General features: G+C 43.1%; 3 protein-coding genes across 3 annotated transcripts; 1 reads left to right on the top strand and 2 right to left on the bottom strand.

Annotated features, from left to right (window-relative positions):
* The first annotated feature begins 35 nt into the window (after window positions 1-35).
* On the top strand, window positions 36-1797 carry K441DRAFT_63226 (uncharacterized protein). Its single transcript, XM_067646337.1, has 3 exons — window positions 36-900; window positions 1025-1106; window positions 1246-1797. Exons 1-3 carry the CDS (start codon window positions 288-290, stop codon window positions 1358-1360), a joined length of 810 nt encoding a protein of 269 aa, XP_067505452.1. The 5' UTR covers window positions 36-287; the 3' UTR covers window positions 1361-1797.
* Window positions 1798-2509: 712 nt separating this feature from the next.
* Window positions 2510-3914, bottom strand: K441DRAFT_657954 (40S ribosomal protein uS3). The gene is made up of 4 exons (XM_067648270.1): window positions 3871-3914; window positions 3790-3815; window positions 3181-3599; window positions 2510-3113 (listed from the first exon to the last, which is right to left on the bottom strand). The coding sequence occupies exons 1-4, from the start codon at window positions 3894-3896 to the stop codon at window positions 2787-2789; spliced, it is 798 nt and encodes a 265-aa protein (XP_067505451.1). The 5' UTR covers window positions 3897-3914; the 3' UTR covers window positions 2510-2786.
* Window positions 3915-4153: 239 nt separating this feature from the next.
* On the bottom strand, window positions 4154-13018 carry K441DRAFT_704764 (MFS general substrate transporter). Its single transcript, XM_067653550.1, has 6 exons — window positions 12418-13018; window positions 11926-12141; window positions 11054-11867; window positions 6337-6355; window positions 4712-5676; window positions 4154-4649 (listed from the first exon to the last, which is right to left on the bottom strand). The coding sequence occupies exons 1-6, from the start codon at window positions 12860-12862 to the stop codon at window positions 4385-4387; spliced, it is 2724 nt and encodes a 907-aa protein (XP_067505450.1). The 5' UTR covers window positions 12863-13018; the 3' UTR covers window positions 4154-4384.
* Window positions 13019-16900: the final 3882 nt, after the last annotated feature.

Genomic DNA, 16900 nt, shown 5'->3' with positions numbered 1-16900 from the left:
ATACAACGCCAGCTTCACTAAATTAAATTAACCCTCAAAAGTATCATTATGCACCAATGCTGAAGCCTGGGTGTCCCATTAATTACCGCAGCTGCAGATCATGGCTTCGAGGTGGACTAATAATGCGAAACTTCTGTTGCTCCATCCAGGTTTCGCAACACAAAGCAAAGGTCCGACCAACTCCGCAACCCCGCTACAACAACAATCCCCAGCCTTTGCTTCCATATTACCCTAGTCGAATCCTATACAGCATAGTTTACTAAAAAGCTCACTAAACGATACCCAATATGGTATCCACACGTAAACACCCGAGGGACTTCCCACCGCCCGCTATCGGCTCATCGCCCACCAAGTCGTCGCGCAATTCGACCTCTTCTCCCACTCCTAGCTCCCCAACCTCATCTCCCTCGCAGGCGCTCAGCAAGCGCGCCATATCCAATTCCATGTCCCCCTTCACTCCCAAAAAATGGACGCATACAGCCCCGAACCTCACCCTCCTATGGCTCGCCATTTCCCTTCCCCTCGTAATCTGGGATAGTTCTTACATCCTACTGCGTCCCCACACCATGGCAGGCGGATTTTTGCAGTGGCCGATCTGGAAACCGTACGAGATTTATGCAAGCATAGACTACGTGTACGGCTGGCCAGCACTAGAGGAGCATGACGGGTTTGGTGGAGCTCAGGGAGTGCTGAACGTGATTGAGACCACCGGTTACGCGGTATACCTCTGGTGGGTACTACGAAAAGGAACACCGGCCGCAGAAGGACGAGGAGTGCAGATAGGTGGACTGAAAGGATGGCTCGCAGGAGGAAGGCAAGTACAGGGGAGTCTGGCCAGCAAGGCTGTAATCCTAGGGTTCACGATGGCGGTCATGACTTTGAGCAAGACAGTGCTCTACTGTAAGTATTTATCTTTCTCGTTTCGAAGCCTTGTTAAGGCTATCTATTCCCAATGCCACCCAGGGTTTAGTTCACGCCCATAGTTCGGCCCTATGGGAATGAAGAAGCTCACGCGTGCATCTAGATTTCAATGAGTACTTCTCCGGCTTCAAGGGTATCAAGCATAATGATATGTCGACCATAATCTTGTTCTATGGTATCATGAAGTAAGTTTTTGATTTCTTAGGCCCTTCTTACTACTTCTCCGTGCTGCAAGCATTATACATTTAGCACGGGATAGCTAGTTGAAGCTCTAGATAGCATAACCAGTGAAGGAATGACTATGCTAACAGTCCATTTCCATAGTGGCCTCTGGATCCTATTCCCCTCCTACATGGTCTACGTTTTCGGGACCGAGATCCTTCAGGGCTTAGACTTAGCATCTGGAGCTAGTTCTACGTCTTTAAAGAAGACGCTGTAGCTGCCAGGTATTTTCACTTAACCAGTTTTGATAACAGCAGGTCTTCGATTCTACCTTTCTTTTGAAGGATACCCTCATACACCCTTATTTCCTCTTCTATACAAGTCATTCCTGTGAACCCCCAACCTCAGATGGTTCGGCCATGCTCCCCCCCCTTCATTCCCTTCGACTCTACTCAGGCGAGGGCAGCATCAAGGAAATATATTTCTCTTCTTAGAGTGAGTCTTTGTGAATATAGATGGCATTACCTTCTCCACCCCGCATATCCTGTTCGTCACCTATCATGTGTCTCAAGCGGCCCCCAGTCTCCTTCACCATTCCGGCGTGTTTCTAGTTCATCAGATTCTCAAGAATTTCGATGAGGATCGCAGCTGTAGCGACATCTTGCAAACCATATCCGTAGGATTATCTTCCTGCTCGGAAATTCATAGCTTGCCACTGGTTGTTAGATTGATGCCCTCAAATCTACCACCCATGACTAGGACCTACGCTGAGTACAAACAACTCCTTTGACCACACCTCATAGCGTGCTAGAGTTACTATCAATTCTACTCAATACTCTGAGAGCCTGACTATGGGCCGAGCCTAAATAAAAGACAGGAGAACAGCGGGTGTACAATCTTCCGGCTGTGGCTCTGTACTCAGACCACGACATTCTCGAGGTTCTTCGGAACTCGTCGACAGAAACCGGGACCTCTACACCTGCAGAAGTGTTTCGATCACATTTTTCATGTACTTTCTTCCCATTCCGATGTAGCTCTAGACCTTGGTGGAACAGGGATTTCCTGCCTCCCGCGCATTCAGGTTCATCGGGAATTAGCAACGAGATAATTAGGATACTTGGCTTGTTGTTTTGGCTATCATTGTTTGTTCTCAGCTAGCCGGTTTATTTGGGCAGAGACAGAGACTACGCAAATTAATAAAAATCCAAGCTACTATCTTCTTAAGATACTTAGTTGACACTACCTTAATCCGGCCTTCTCTACCTACCTACCTAAAGTTTTGTAAGGCTTTGCAAACTGCGTCAGCTCCCCGACCATATCAACTTCTGCATCCGGAGCACGCCTATTACATTCCTTTGTCCTGATCTTTAAAATTACGAGATTGTCGAATGACCGTGGCATACCGAAGCAGGGCTACTGAGTGATCGTGAGCAATTTATAACTTTAGTAAAATCGGTGCACATATTCCAGGCATGAGTGTTTTTTGACCTGCATTCTCCTAGCTATGCGATAATGAACGAGCAGATTATCAGACAATATCCCCAATCCGCGCATAAGAAGTGTCAAGAAAGCCATATGAAATTTCTGGCTAATAGGTACACACAGCAGTATGACTCCATGACAACCCTAACCGTGTTTCCATCCGAATGCAAACCAGAATTTTCCTCCGAACTCAAATATCTTTCATCACCTCTCAGCCCGGTTTACTCCTGCTCATAACTCTCCGCTGGCGTCTCACCCTCCTGCCCCTGCTGTTCCGCAAGCCTCTGTTGCTCTGCCGCTTGCTGGGCAGCGAGGGCCTTGGCACCGTAATCCTGGCTCATGGGCTGGACGACGGGTTGTTCTTCCTTGGGTTCGATGATGGTGACGGAGTCTGGGAGAGATTTCTGTGGGCCGGCCTTGCCCTCTGGATCTGAACCGCGCATGATCTTAACCTTGATACCGAGCACACCCTGGCGGAGCAGGACGTGGCGGGTTGCCTCATCAATAAAGTCTTTGGCTGGCTGACCAGAGTGGATCATGAAGCCGTCCTGGTTTCAATGTCAGCCTAGTTCCAAAATTTCCCTACTAATTTAAGGTGTGGCCTTCATGACATACGGTGAACTTCATGCTCTTAGCACGCGCAGCCCTCAGCTTGCCGCTGACGACAACCTCACAACCCTTAGCTCCGCTCTNCATGATGAACCTCAGGACACCATAGCAAGCCCTCCTGACCGCAAGACCGTTAAGCAGTTTGTACCGGAGGGACTCGCACTGAGCGACAGCCGATAGACCACGGTTCTGGACCTTTGCAGCGTAGAGAGAGACAGAGTTTTCGGGGAACTTGAAGCGCTTCTGGATGAGCGAGGTGAGTTCGCGGATGCGACGACCCTGCTCACCGAGCACTTCTTGTGTGTGGGTGGCCCGGATGATGATGTCGGTGACGGTGGGTGTGACTCGCACTTCCACGCCTGAGTAGCCCTCCTCGGCCAGCTCACGCTGGAAGAACTCGTTGAGTTCGGCGTAGAACACGCCGTCTAGGAGATCAGGTCAGCGATCCATCGTAATGGGTGCGGTCGTCGTTGTAGCGATATTGCGGTGTGAGAACTTGTGCTCCCCGCCTGGCTGTTATCGTCCGATTGAATGTGAAGATTTTGGAAGAAATCTTGGAAGGGTTTTCAAGGCAAATATGTGCTATGCGTATGCATGAAGAGAGTAGTATCATACCAGCAACGAACTTCCTCCGCTTGGAACTGCGAACAGTCAGTTTGTTGAGCCGGGCTAGGCGACATTACAATTGGTACTTACATAGTACCTCCGTGAGTAGCAGCCATTTTGAGGGCGTGGAATTAAATTAGCTGAACTCCCAGAAAACGGTTTTAGGATTTCGAGCGAGGGTAAGCGTTTCGTTGGTCGCGTCAGTCTTTCACTCAAAGCAATTTGATGTTCGGTGGAGGTGGGTTGGTGCGCCAAGATCGCTTAAGTTCACTGGGCACTAGAGCAAATACAGCAAGGCGGTAAAGCCCACTTTTATTTATCTCGAGGGTTATCAGTGACAACATATTTTTCAATTAAACCATTAGAAAAGATTAGCGGCAGTCTTATTCAACGGGAGTAATTATTTCTACATCAAAGCATCTAAATCCAACATCTTGTCTACCGTTCTACTCAAAGGAGATACATATCAATTCCAAAAGATAGCCAACTCCCATCCACTTCGCTATCGAATACTGATCGAGGTATGTGTGTGGTGTACACGGGCATAGAACTACATCGAACCTACGTCTTCAAAACGCCATGAACACCGCCCAAATGCACTGTCTTAGTTATGCTCAATCGGTGTTTCTGGCAGAAGCTCTTCCGGCCTGCGCTCAACGCACGACTTCAACGGAGGCCGAACCAGGTCATTGAACAAAAACGTGCCATACACGAGCAGGGCAAACCCAACAACCTGTAGCCACTTGAACGTCTCCCAGCCAAGGCCCAAAGAGACGATCCAAATGAAGAGCGTGCGGCAAGTATCGATGGTGGAGCGGGATGTAGCACTAACGGTGCGGGTGACGGAGAGACCGAAAAAGTTGAAACCACTGTATAAAACGTTAGTAATGAGCACAAATGAAAATACTTAGAAAAGTGAGGCTGCACATACCCAATGCTAATCATGATAAGAACACTGCTAACAGCGATAGACCTATAATGAGTAATCTCTCTCAAACCCTCTCTAGCATCGAAATACCCATGTCGTCCTACATCTGTTCGACCGACAGCAAGATGTAGGATGATCATGCCGATAACGGTAACAACAAAGCCAAAGACCCCTTCCCAGCCAACGACTTTGATTGGCTCCATTGCATAATGTTCCATGATGCTCTCTTCAAGCACGAACTGTGTAGCGGTAAAGATTTGAGCACCAGCGATCAAGAGCACACCGATTATGGTCTGAACAGCTGCAGGTGTGGCAACTTTCTCCCTGATCTCTCTTCGCAGAAGCTCAAATCCTTGTGCAGCGGTCATTTTCAAGTCCTGACTGAACACTAGGTTTGCTGGTGTGGCCTTTTCATCTTTGGCGATTGCCCCGGCTAACCCAACGATTGCGACACCGGCCACAACAACAAATAGGGCGAACCATTTGTAAGCGCCAAGTCTACGCTTGAGGAACAGCACGCTGAAGAGTCCAACAAATAGAACAAGTGCTCCCCGCGTCATCTGGTAGATACTCGCAGCCACGAAAAGCAGACCAACATTCATGAGAGTGGTCCCAGCAATATCACAGCATGCAGGAAGGGCGAGAAGCAGGATCCTGCTGCCTGTTAAAGGTACACGGCCGCCTTCGGAGAGCTTGAGAGGGTTTGAGACGGGAGTCGCCGAGTCCTCACTACTGTCGTCGCCGGCGAGCGTAGGTGAGTCAACAGTATCGTCTTGATCAGAGGTGGCTGTAAGGGCTTCATATCCGGCCTTGCGGGAGACGTAGCGTTGATATAGAGCGAAAGCCCCAACAACAAGCCAGCAGCCCATCTCCCCAATAAACATTTGAAGTGTTTGGATTACAGGCTGTTCAAAGTTCTTTCGGTCTTTCGGGTCGGGCGAGGAGCAGTTCCGCACGCATTGCATGTCCTACATAGAGGTAATGTTAGCGGAGCTGTCTCCGGGAGTCTCGAGTGCCTCAATAGTGTTTGGAAAGTCAAAGGTGACCTACCTGGTACTTGGTGAGCAAAGTATTGCAGACACCAGTTACCAGCATCATGGCAACGAGAAACGGGACGGCGGCTCTGACGACCATGTTGGCAGAAGTGAGCCAGATGGCTCGAGAGCTTGTAGGTGGTATTGGCGGGGAAGCTGAGAGCTACAGTACGGCAATCTCCAGAATATACGGATACTCAATAAGACAGATATATATTATAGAGAAGCCTGGTGGTTCCCGAGGTGGATGAGCTGCGAGGTTGTGGCTGTTGAAGCTTGGTGTCGCCCAACGCGCCAAGAGCAAGCCCTTGGCCCTCCCGGGGTCAATGCCGATCACGGGCTCAATGCAAAATATTTAAGAGCTACTGAATTAAGGCCGTAGAACTTCGTTTAAACAAGCTATTGCAATTAAATAGATGTATAACAATTTTGATTAGGTGTCTAGCTACCCAGCTTGGGTGTTATTTTAAGGAGGAGAGTATTATACAATTGTTAATTAATTGCTTGCCGTTGCAGTTCCCTTTTTAGCGGCACCTTTTGCACCCTTCCTTTAATCTTTATTAATCATCTTTATAATTGTAAGGCGTGCATTACTAATATTAATTGGGCTACCCTTTTGGACTACCCGTTGATCGGGTTGTTATTACTTATTACGCTTCTATACGGCTGCTTGTATTGCTTAAAGCTCCTCTGTTACCAAGCTTAATGAAATAGCATTATATAATATAGCATTACACATCTTCTAAAGGGCCCGCTATGGCATTAGCTGCCTCTTTTTAATCTTCCTTCTAAAGTAGTTAATATATTGCTTTATTATTTAAAGAGTCTTTAGTATATGGGCCTAAAGCTGCATTAGAAAAAGGTCTTCCCTTTTTAGTGTTAATGGACGATTTAGAAGCTTAATCTTTTAAAGTACAATTAACGGATTAAAAGGAATAAGGCCTAAATTTTTAAAAGAATAAATAATTGTAGACCTTTTAAACGTTTGAACTCGAATAGAATGGATGGCGTTAAGGAATTCTACTTTATTAAAGTTGGTATAGCCTATATGGGTAGCCTGTTCTATAGCGCTCTTATAATAGTATCTCATTGGCTAAAATACCCTAATATTAAGCGGCTGTAATAAATGGCTAGTATAAGGTGGTAAACCAAATGGTATTATCTTTCTGTCGTCGCAATACTTAATAAACTCATATATAAGGTGTAATCTATAGCCATTAAAAATTAAGAGCCTATATGCGCTAACCTGTCCTTTAGAGCTCTATAGATTAAAGTGCTTTAAATAATCTAAAGCTAGCTCATTATTTGAGTACCTAGATATTGATGTAGCTATTATATAGCTATTTAGAAGGCTAGTATTTGTATACCATTAAAAAAGGTGGTCGGTTCCTTATATAATAAGGAAGGGTGGTAGTACCTCTCTATCGCCAGAGACAGTCTTAATTAATATAACATAGTCGCAATTTGTTTTAGAGCCAATTGTATAGTGTTTGCCTTTGCCAACTTCTATTATAATAATCCATTAATTACCTCCAACACTAATACGAAATCCTGTTTTATTAAAATTGTATATATCTTAGTCTGCGATTACAAGCTTATCTTTTAAGCGCCGATATTTGGTAAAATAGTCCTCTAAGACCTCCGATTCTTAAGCAGCAGTACGTTGGATATCCTTTGGCTTTTGTTTAACTAAATAATAGTCTAGATTAAGGCGGACGAACTCTGTAACCCAGTGCTTTCTAAGGGGTAATGTGGAGGGATTAGATAGCTTAAGGATGCGTTTAGCGGCGTAGTGTATTTAAGAATGGAGGGCAGAGGCTCTAAGACTGTTACAGCGTTGGGTATAGGTCTTTAAAGCTGCTATTTAATCTTAATTGAGCCTCTGATTAGTTAATGGACGCGTAGATTTTAAGGCCGTTCCTTTATAGCGTCTCTAAAGCCTATTATATGGAACGGCATAGTCTGACGCGTATTTTGTAAGATTAGGCTCTTTACTACTAGCCTGAATTGCTGCTAGGGCCCTTTGGATGCGTGATTTAATCTTTGTATAAGTGCCGAGCATTTTGAATTAATTCAAAAGGCGTAGAAAGGTATAGGGTTGATTTTTGAAAGGTGTTTTGCATTGAGCCCGTGATCGGCCTTGACCCCGGGAGGGCCAAGGGCTTGCTCTTGGCGCGTTGGGCGAGTAAGTTGCGTGGCTGGCTCCGCATTTGTTATTTAATAAATCAGTTGGTTGTGCACGGACGGACACCGCACTGCTCCTTATGAATTTTCCATTATGGTCGCGACAATCAACCAAATCACTGCCAAACCTTACCATCATTCTATCGCCTAATCACTTCAAAAATAATACAAAGTATAAGCCCTCCATTTTCTCTTTCTACTCCATGTTTTGGCTATATCGTAGCTATATTATATAAAAGTTAAACATGGGTAATCCGTCGCAAAATCTGTGACGATATCTTATCCCTTAATAATATGCCTATAGAGCCATAATATATATACGGAGGATAATAATTACTTAGAGAATCCAATACATCAAACAAATATATTATGTCTATTGTGGTTGGGCCATAACTCGCAAAAAGGGAAATATTTGATTTCAAAACTTTCAGTTACCACCTATCCCATGCGCTGTTGAGGCGTACGCCAAAAGAGGCCCGTGCGCGAACACCAAAACATTAGCACGCGTCTCCGCCGTAGTGTCAATATAGCTTTGTATATTAATTAAACCACTATAATGGGCTGTAAACGTACTTCCAATGATGCGGACTTTGTTAAACCTGATTAATATATTATTCCAAAGCACAAGAAGGCCAAAATTCTACCACCCGAGCCCTGGCCACTGCCTAATTTCAACCCCTTTCCTATTAACTCTCCGTACACCAATGGCGCACCAAATCTACCACTATACGTTGATCCTACTGATCCTCTTGTATTATTCAGGCTTATATAGACGGATGACTTACTTAAAGAGCTTGCCGCACATACGAACGAGTATATAAGACTTTACCCTTACCAAGAATATAAGGATAAAAGGAGGAAGGTTATAAGGCCTTGAAAATGGAAGCCTACCTCTCTAAAGGAGCTTCTTATATTCTTGGCAGTGACAATTTATATAGGCCTATTACCAGAAAGAGACATTAAGGAATATTGGACAACTACCTATAAGAAGGGAGTTAACCATTTTATAGTAAGGGAGAATATAAGCAAGGATCGGTGGTAGTAGATCAATTTAAAGCTTTATATATTAACACTAAAGCTTCCTGGTAATAAGATAAAAGAGTCTTCTTTTGATAAGATTGCTACACTTAGCGACACCCTATGTGACTGTTTTTAGCTTTATTGGAAGCCTAGAACCCACCTCGCCGTTAACGAGACAGTTATTTGATTTACTAGCCGAGCTTTTAAAACAGTTACTATTCTAAGCAAGCCAATACCAGAAGGCTTTAAAGTATAGGTTGTAGCCAATTAAGGCTATATATTAGACTGGCTTTGGCATACAAAGGGTGACAAAAAGGGACCTGTTAATTTAGATGAGTATTAGATGAAAGATAAGGGCTTTTCTAAGACGCAGGCGGTAGTATTGGACCTTCTGCTATAGGAACTTAATGGCAAATGATATTTTAATAAGAACAAGCATGTTATATAGCTAGATAATCTTTTTATAAGCGTTAAGCTACTTTATTAGCTTTGTGAGGAAGGAATTGGAGCTGTAGGAACCGTACAAACGACTAAAATGAGACGTGAGGTAGTTAATGAATGGGAAGCCGAACGAACAGAGCCAGCTCCATACCCTAAAAATGATCCTCCTGAGTATATTAATTGGTTGCTCGCAGATCTTAAATTAGTATATTTAGGGCAGATTAAATAGGGGAAGTTATACGGAAGGCTTTTAAAAGACGGCTCTATTATGGAGTTTGCCTAGAAGGACGCTAATATAGTACTTTTTATAAGTACGGTTAATTTAGGTATGTTTGCCACCAAAAAAATAAGGCTCTATAGATGGTGACGTTATATATTACTAGGTAGAGTTGAGGTTTAACGAACGCAACAACGTTCTACTGCTATAGTATCTAGAGCCTAATAAATGCATAAAGTCTTTGGAAACAACGCCATAAAGGAGCTCTTAATACCGCAGTTCATTAATATATATAACTACTTTATGGGCGGCGTTAATTAAGCCAATTAACTAAGGTCTTATTACAACATATAGAGGACGCACTTAAAGTTGTGGAAGTCTCTTTACTACTTCCTTCTTAATATAACTGTTGCTAATTGCTATAAACTCTCTACTAAATCAGTTCCTGGCCATTGGCCTACCCGTAGCGCCCATAAAGCCTTCCGCGAAGACCTTATTAGTGCCTTATTTGAATATAGTGAACGTCTTACTAAACTACCTAGCCCGTCTGCTATAATAGAGGATAAGGATATTTATAAGGCGCCTGCAGAGGAACATGGATAAGGGCCCGTTCAGCTATTTCCTAAGAAGCTAAGCTGTGTAGCTTGTATAGCTGCAGGTAGAAGAGGTATAAATAAGCAAGTAAAAAGGAAGCCTTTTATGAAGCTTTTAGTAAATATAATATAGAAATCTCGCGGTAGCAAGGAGTGGGTAAGACGACGTCGTCCTTTAAGGACTTAATTTGGCTGTGCTCTATGCAATATACCCCTCTGTAAAGAAGGACCTTGTTGGCAGGAATACCTTAGCCTAATTAGAATATGATAGAGTTAATTATATATTAAGTTTGAACTTTATTATAATGATTTAGAGCTTTAACTTATGGATTAAATTCACGACTTCATTTTGCCAAGACTCGATTTAATCTAGAGACTCTGGTTGGTTCGCTTGTGCGTACGCCTTTCTCAACAGCGCATGGGATAAGCTCTCAGACGCTCCGTTGTAGAATTTAAAAATATAGGGAGCAGATATGAGCGTGCCCTGCCCTGTAGCAAAGCTGATCTAACTAAGTTCGGCGTGTCTGACTTATGAGATAACGTCAGCCATGAAGTATACACGCTCCTCAACTTTGAAATTGGAACCCTAGAGAGGCCTTTTTGCATAGGTTATTTCTGTCGGCACATAGGGTTCCTAATAATGGTGAAGTCCACCATTAATTATACTTTTCTCATCAACTTGTGACGACTCAAAAGTCTTTCAGATTGTACATTCGTTATTTTTCATCGAGTTAATCTCTAGTGTATACTCATTCACTATCTTGAAAGTCTGTAGAGTAGGATCTCGGCGGAATTACCCTCCAAATCATTCACCTTATCTCATAGTCTCTTCTCGTTCGTAATTTACAAGAACCACCTAAACTCTGGATTTGTCGGTCCATCCCTCAATCTCTCCGTTGACACATCCCTTGCCGTTAGTGCGATACCTTGTTTTTTGTTCCTCCTCGCGTTATCTACGACCATGAAGCTTCCCAACAGCAACGCCAAAACACAGCCAACCGCTCCGAATGCCGCAGTGGTTGCCAGTGCAGGGATGTACTTTGGCGCATCTTGGTTACGGAAGATGTTACTGCTGACAACACCCATGAGATTGGCAAGAGGAACACCGACACTAGTAAGCGTCACGCGACGACCTTCGTTGGCGACGTTGTTATTATACCAGGTCGAAAGCAACACTGAGGGCGCGGAGGTTCCCCAAGTCATCATGAAACAGGCGAAATAAGCTACATGAATGGAGTGCGAAACATCAATCGTTGCGTAGATGATGAATCCAATGAATGTGAGCAAAAAACCTAACGCGATGAACGGGAACCGCAACCTCGTTAAATCGCTTGAGAATGCCAATATTAGCAGTACAATAGCGCCGACGATGTTCGGCGCGACAGTGTAGAGGTTCGTCTTGATCGGGCTGTAACCCAGGCGGGCGACGATTTGCGGTAGGAAAAGCGAGACAGATTGGAGAGGCACGCCGAGACAGATTTCGATGCCTAAGAATGCGTAGGCAGCGGGCATCTTAAAGACCTTTAGCGCTTCACGAAGGTTAAACTCCTCATTAACAATAGAGGAACTGTCCATTTGAATGCGGAGGTAAGCCATCTGGCATTCTTCTTCACTGAGGAATTTCGCCTCCGAAGCAGATTTAGGCAAATATATAAAAGCGAAGAAACTAACTGGATGTATATCAACTTCACTTTGGTCTAATCATCTGAGAGGAGACAAAACACTTACACAGAACCGTGAAGGAGCCTTCAATAAGAAAGAGATATCGCCATCCTGGGAGGCTGGAGTGAATATGGAAGACACCAAATGCCAACAAGCCACTGAAAGCATTGGCAATATTTGAGGCAGCATAGAAGATGGCAAGACGTCTAGCAAGCTCTCCTCTCCGATAGAATGTGGTCAGGTAGTAAATGACCAATGGGAAAAATGCCGACTCAGACATACCTGCATAACGATATTAGCCACTGCATATCTCCGGATCAATGCAAGGGATTCCAGCCAACGGTAGCTGCTGTTTGTGTAACTGGTTCAGATGGCCTTGAATAACTCTATGGCTTTCGATGCAATGCTTAAAAACACGGAAGAATCGACACGCCTCTAGCGTTCCCACATACGTAGTTGCGTACTCTAGTTTTTCTACACTTGAGGGCTCATTAAGCTCATATGGAGGACCCAAGGTCTGAGCAGCAGAAACTGTACAATCAATGTAGACAAACTCACCAAGGAACCACCTCAGTGTCATCATCCCCGCGAAGTTCTTGACAGAGGCACTCAACAGGGTGAGGGTACCAAAAGAGAACATCATAATTGGCAGGACCAAGTGTGGACCGTACTTCTTGCCTAGCATACCAATTGGCGGCGCAAAGACGACATAGGGAACGTAAAAAATCGACAAGATCAAGTTGTACTGATTTGACTTAAAGTGCAGGTCCTTTTCGAGACCGTCGGTTTTTGCGTTACCGAGATTGCCCTTATCAAGCGCATTGCACAGATACATGAGAGCTAGCATGGGCAAGATGCGCAAGTCGAATTTGAGAACGAGGGCCTTCTCATGTTCGTAGGTGGGAAGATGTTGGACCTCACCCGCCAAAGGTGCATCCTTGAGGGACGAACGTGCGGAAGACACATGGAGGCCGTCTTTCACAACCTCTGGATCTGCTGTCATTATGGATGACGCAGGCCCCAAAGCGCCGTGAATGGAGGCAGAAACTAGAAGAAATAGTTCAGACGAAGTGAAAGTTAGGAAATGAAATCCCAATCAGGACATTTGTAGAGAAGATTAGTGTGATAACATGACTTACTTAGGGGGGCTGCCTAAATGTGAGGAGAAAAGAAAGTTGGCGTGCAGGATATTGTTCTTGCCGAAATATCGTGAACTCGCGCCGGAGTAAAGCCGGTCATCGCGCACCACCCAATTTCACATAGAAATCGATGCAATTGATTATTTTTGCTTGCACACGCCGTTATAATGGGCCGTTGTCTTCCAATTAAGGTTATAAACCAAATTAAGCTTCGTTTAGATCTTAATAAGTACGTACCTAATATAGCGGTCGCTTTAGGGCTGTTAAAAATAACCGTTTATAAGCTTTAATTAAACTAGGACCTTTAGAGCCGACCGTACGCGCCACCTAGTGTAAAACTAGGTAGACCGGGCCTTCTTTTGGAGTATTAAAAGTAGGTCAGTATTCTTAATATGGTATTAAGTTTTTTATTAACATTCCTGCCTACTTATAGCAACTGCTTAAGTACCTTAAAGATAGGCCTACCGCGTATTTTAATGAGATGTAAGACTTCCTCTTTAATAAATTTAATATCTAAGCCTCTATTACTACTATTCGCCGTGTTCTTAAGGCAGCTTGGTGGTTTTGAAAGGTAGTTTCTAAGCGTGCCGCTTAGTAAAGCGCATTGCTCTGTTGTATGTGGTAGAGTAGGTAGAAAGAATGGCTTGCTAACCAGCTTATCTTTCTTAATAAGTCGGCTTTAAATAAGAGGACTAGTGATAGAAAATGAGGCTAGGCGCTAGTTGGTGTAGACTGTAAGGTATTAACGCTATATAAAAGATCTAAACGGTGGAGTATTTTACCGGCGTTAACGCTTAAAGGCTATATAGACTATATTATCTTTTAAGGAGCTTTTATAAGTGAGCTTTTTGAGGCTTTTATAGAGTATAAAGTTTTACCTAATTATACACCGTACCCAGGGCCGCGATTAATTATTATACTAGATAACGTATCTATCTATAAGTTAAAGCGGCTTTAAGAGCTTTGCGATTAGGCGGGTGTTATTCTTAAATTCCTACCACTATATTTACCAGATTTTAATCTAATTAAGGCGACTTTTAAAGATCTAAAGGCTTAGATAAAAAAAACCATATACTAGCGGTTAACTTTAAGAGCTTTAATAGATTTCTAGAGTTTGTAATTAGTTAAGCTTATAGAGTTTACGCGGAAGGCTATTTTAAAAGGGCTGGCTATATAGTAGAATAAGGCTCTATATAGAGACTCTCTATAATCTACTCTACTTATAGTATACTATTCTCTGCCGTTTAAACTCTCCTATTTTCTCTCTTATCCGCGGTAGCGTGCTAATTAAAAAGCTATAATCCTTCTAGATCTTAATTGTTATATCTTTTAGAGATCTTATTCTATTAATATTCTAATCGTCCTTTACTAATATATGCCTAATTAACTCTAGAATCTGCCTTTAACGCTTATTAGAATGGCTTAGCTGAGCTATCAGCCAGTTAAAGAACTGTAAGAGGATCTTGTAATGATCCGTTTCTGACCATACTGGGCTTAACTAAGTAGGCGGCTTAATACTAGAGGGAGGCGGGGATTAAGTATGCTGTTGCTGATTTAGACGCCTTATTAAGTTTAACTCCTAAATAGTAATTAGCTAAATGAGGTCCTTAACTTACTTAGATAGTGAGCCTCCTACTACCGTTAGCTTTTAACTTTTTAGTAGCTGCCGTCTTATCTTTTAAGCTAATAGCTAATAGACTATATTTTGCGATGGCTCCTTAACCGTTAATATATGACGGTTCGTCTACATAGCTACCATCGAGGCGTCGTCGGTCACGGATTAATGTTGCCCTAACGTTGCCCCGACGACTAAACATGTACATAGTTATCTACCGCGCCCCTTTCTTTAAGCCCTTACCTTAGTCTATTCATAATATAGCCCCTTATTATTGCTTAATCTATTAGACCGCTCCCACGGGAAGCTAGCCATAATATTAGACTAAGGTTAACCCTAATTGGCCTGTAGAGGCGATATAATACTAGGTTTAACGGTTAAACGTATAGCTAGTTTTACCACCACGACTACAGACTAACCGACCCTCTAAGCCCTGCTCAAGGTAGGCAATTACGACAGTAGATTAAGCAGCTAAAAGAAGAGACTACGGCAATTAGATTAAAAGGATCACCCTAATTATAATCTTAGTAGTAAGAGGACTTACCTAAGAAAGCAAAGAGACACTATAGTAAGAAAGAGCGTATTAAGGCCTAGTGCACTAGAGATAGCTACCAACCTAGCGCTAGTAGGTCGCGAGGAACCCGTAAACGCGACACTTAAGCCGCCAGAGCTCTAACCGTACTATAGCGAGATAGAGCTTTTAGACGATATAAAGAGTAAATAGGACTGTCTTATAGCACAATCGGAAGACGATAAGAACCCTATATACTTTAAGATAGAGACTAAAAGGGAGTTTATAGCCGCGACTACCTAAAGCCTAGCTAAGATACCTATAACCAAACTTATAGAGGAGCTAAGGCTCCAAGGAATACAAAGGAAGGCGTTAAAATAGTAGATCGCTATGCTATAGCGTCTTATAAATAACCACGCATATAAGGCTATTAATGCGAAAAAGGAGGCCGAGGCAAAGATAGCAAAGCTTAAGGAGCACCTAAATAATAGGACTGACGAGCTCCGCGAGGCCAATTAGAAGATATTAAGGATAGGCCGTAAGGTTACTATATAAGCCTTAGATCGGGAAGACAGCGAGCGAGAAAGCACACCGTTACGGATAATTCAAGAAGGGATACCACTCTTTTAGACGAGCAGTGTTACGGGCTTAGGACGCACAGCAAAGTTCCTAAACCTACCTACGCTTATAAATAGGAAAGAACCTACTTATTAAGCCTAAAGCGGCTATATATAAAATAAGCTTTAATCTAATATAGACTAGTTTTACCAAGACGACCTAGGCTAAAAAAAAGATATAAAAGTAGCGTACATTAAGACGCGTATAGGAGGTAAAGCTTATAACTACCTCTTACCTTATTTAGAGGTAGAGCGCAATATAGAACGCAACCCTACTAGTAAAGAGGTACTTGAGTTCCTAAAGAACGTCTTTAAAGACCCAGATCGCCGTATTAAGGCCTAGCAGGAACTTAAAGGCCTTAAGATACTATACCTAGGAGACTTTAACAATTTCTAATCTAACTTTATACGGCTAGTAAATATCTTAAGGATGCCATAAGATTAATAGAAAGAGGAGCTTTATAATAAGCTTTATAATAGCCTACGCGTCTAAATAGAAGTTAAGGTGGTAGATAAAGACTATAGCTTCCACGCTTATTATAAGACTGCTTAATAGTACGCCTAAGGTCTAAAGTAGATAGGTAAGGAATAAAGTAACTATAGAGCAGCCTAGGCTACAAAGAGAGCATCTACTAGGGGCGCTAAAGAGATTAAAGGTCCCCCCCCCTTCCTAGTAGTCTCCAACTCTAGCACTAGCCGTAAAAGCGCTAGTTACCTACTTTAACTATAGTAAGTAAGGACACTATTCTAAGAATTATATAGCGCTAAAGAAAACAGAAGCTAAAGTAATTAACTAAAGTAAAAAGTACAAGATAGTTACTAACTCGGCAGAATTAGAAAACGAGTAGCTCTAGGAAAAGTCTCCTACTTAGAGTAGACCAGAGCAATTAATATAGCGCCCGTATAGCTAAAGGAGATCTTAGGAGGCGCAGCCCTTACAATACTATACAGGATCGCGCTAGGTGGCGTGGCTCTTAATATAATAAGCCTACTCAACTCTAGTGCGGGCGGAGAGGCCTTTATACACTATAAGCTACTGCTAATTATTAAGCAATAACTATAACTAAAGCTCTATAAGATTAAAGGATAAGGAGTTACTATATCTAGCCATAACAATTAACAGATAGATATAATTAGATAGCTCTTTAAGGCGAACCTA

Source organism: Cenococcum geophilum, assembly GCF_001692895.1.
Source record: "Cenococcum geophilum 1.58 unplaced genomic scaffold K441scaffold_15, whole genome shotgun sequence".
Taxonomy (NCBI): domain Eukaryota; kingdom Fungi; phylum Ascomycota; class Dothideomycetes; order Gloniales; family Gloniaceae; genus Cenococcum; species Cenococcum geophilum.
Note: the sequence above shows the minus strand (reverse complement) of the source record. Positions and strands in the feature narration are given on the sequence as shown.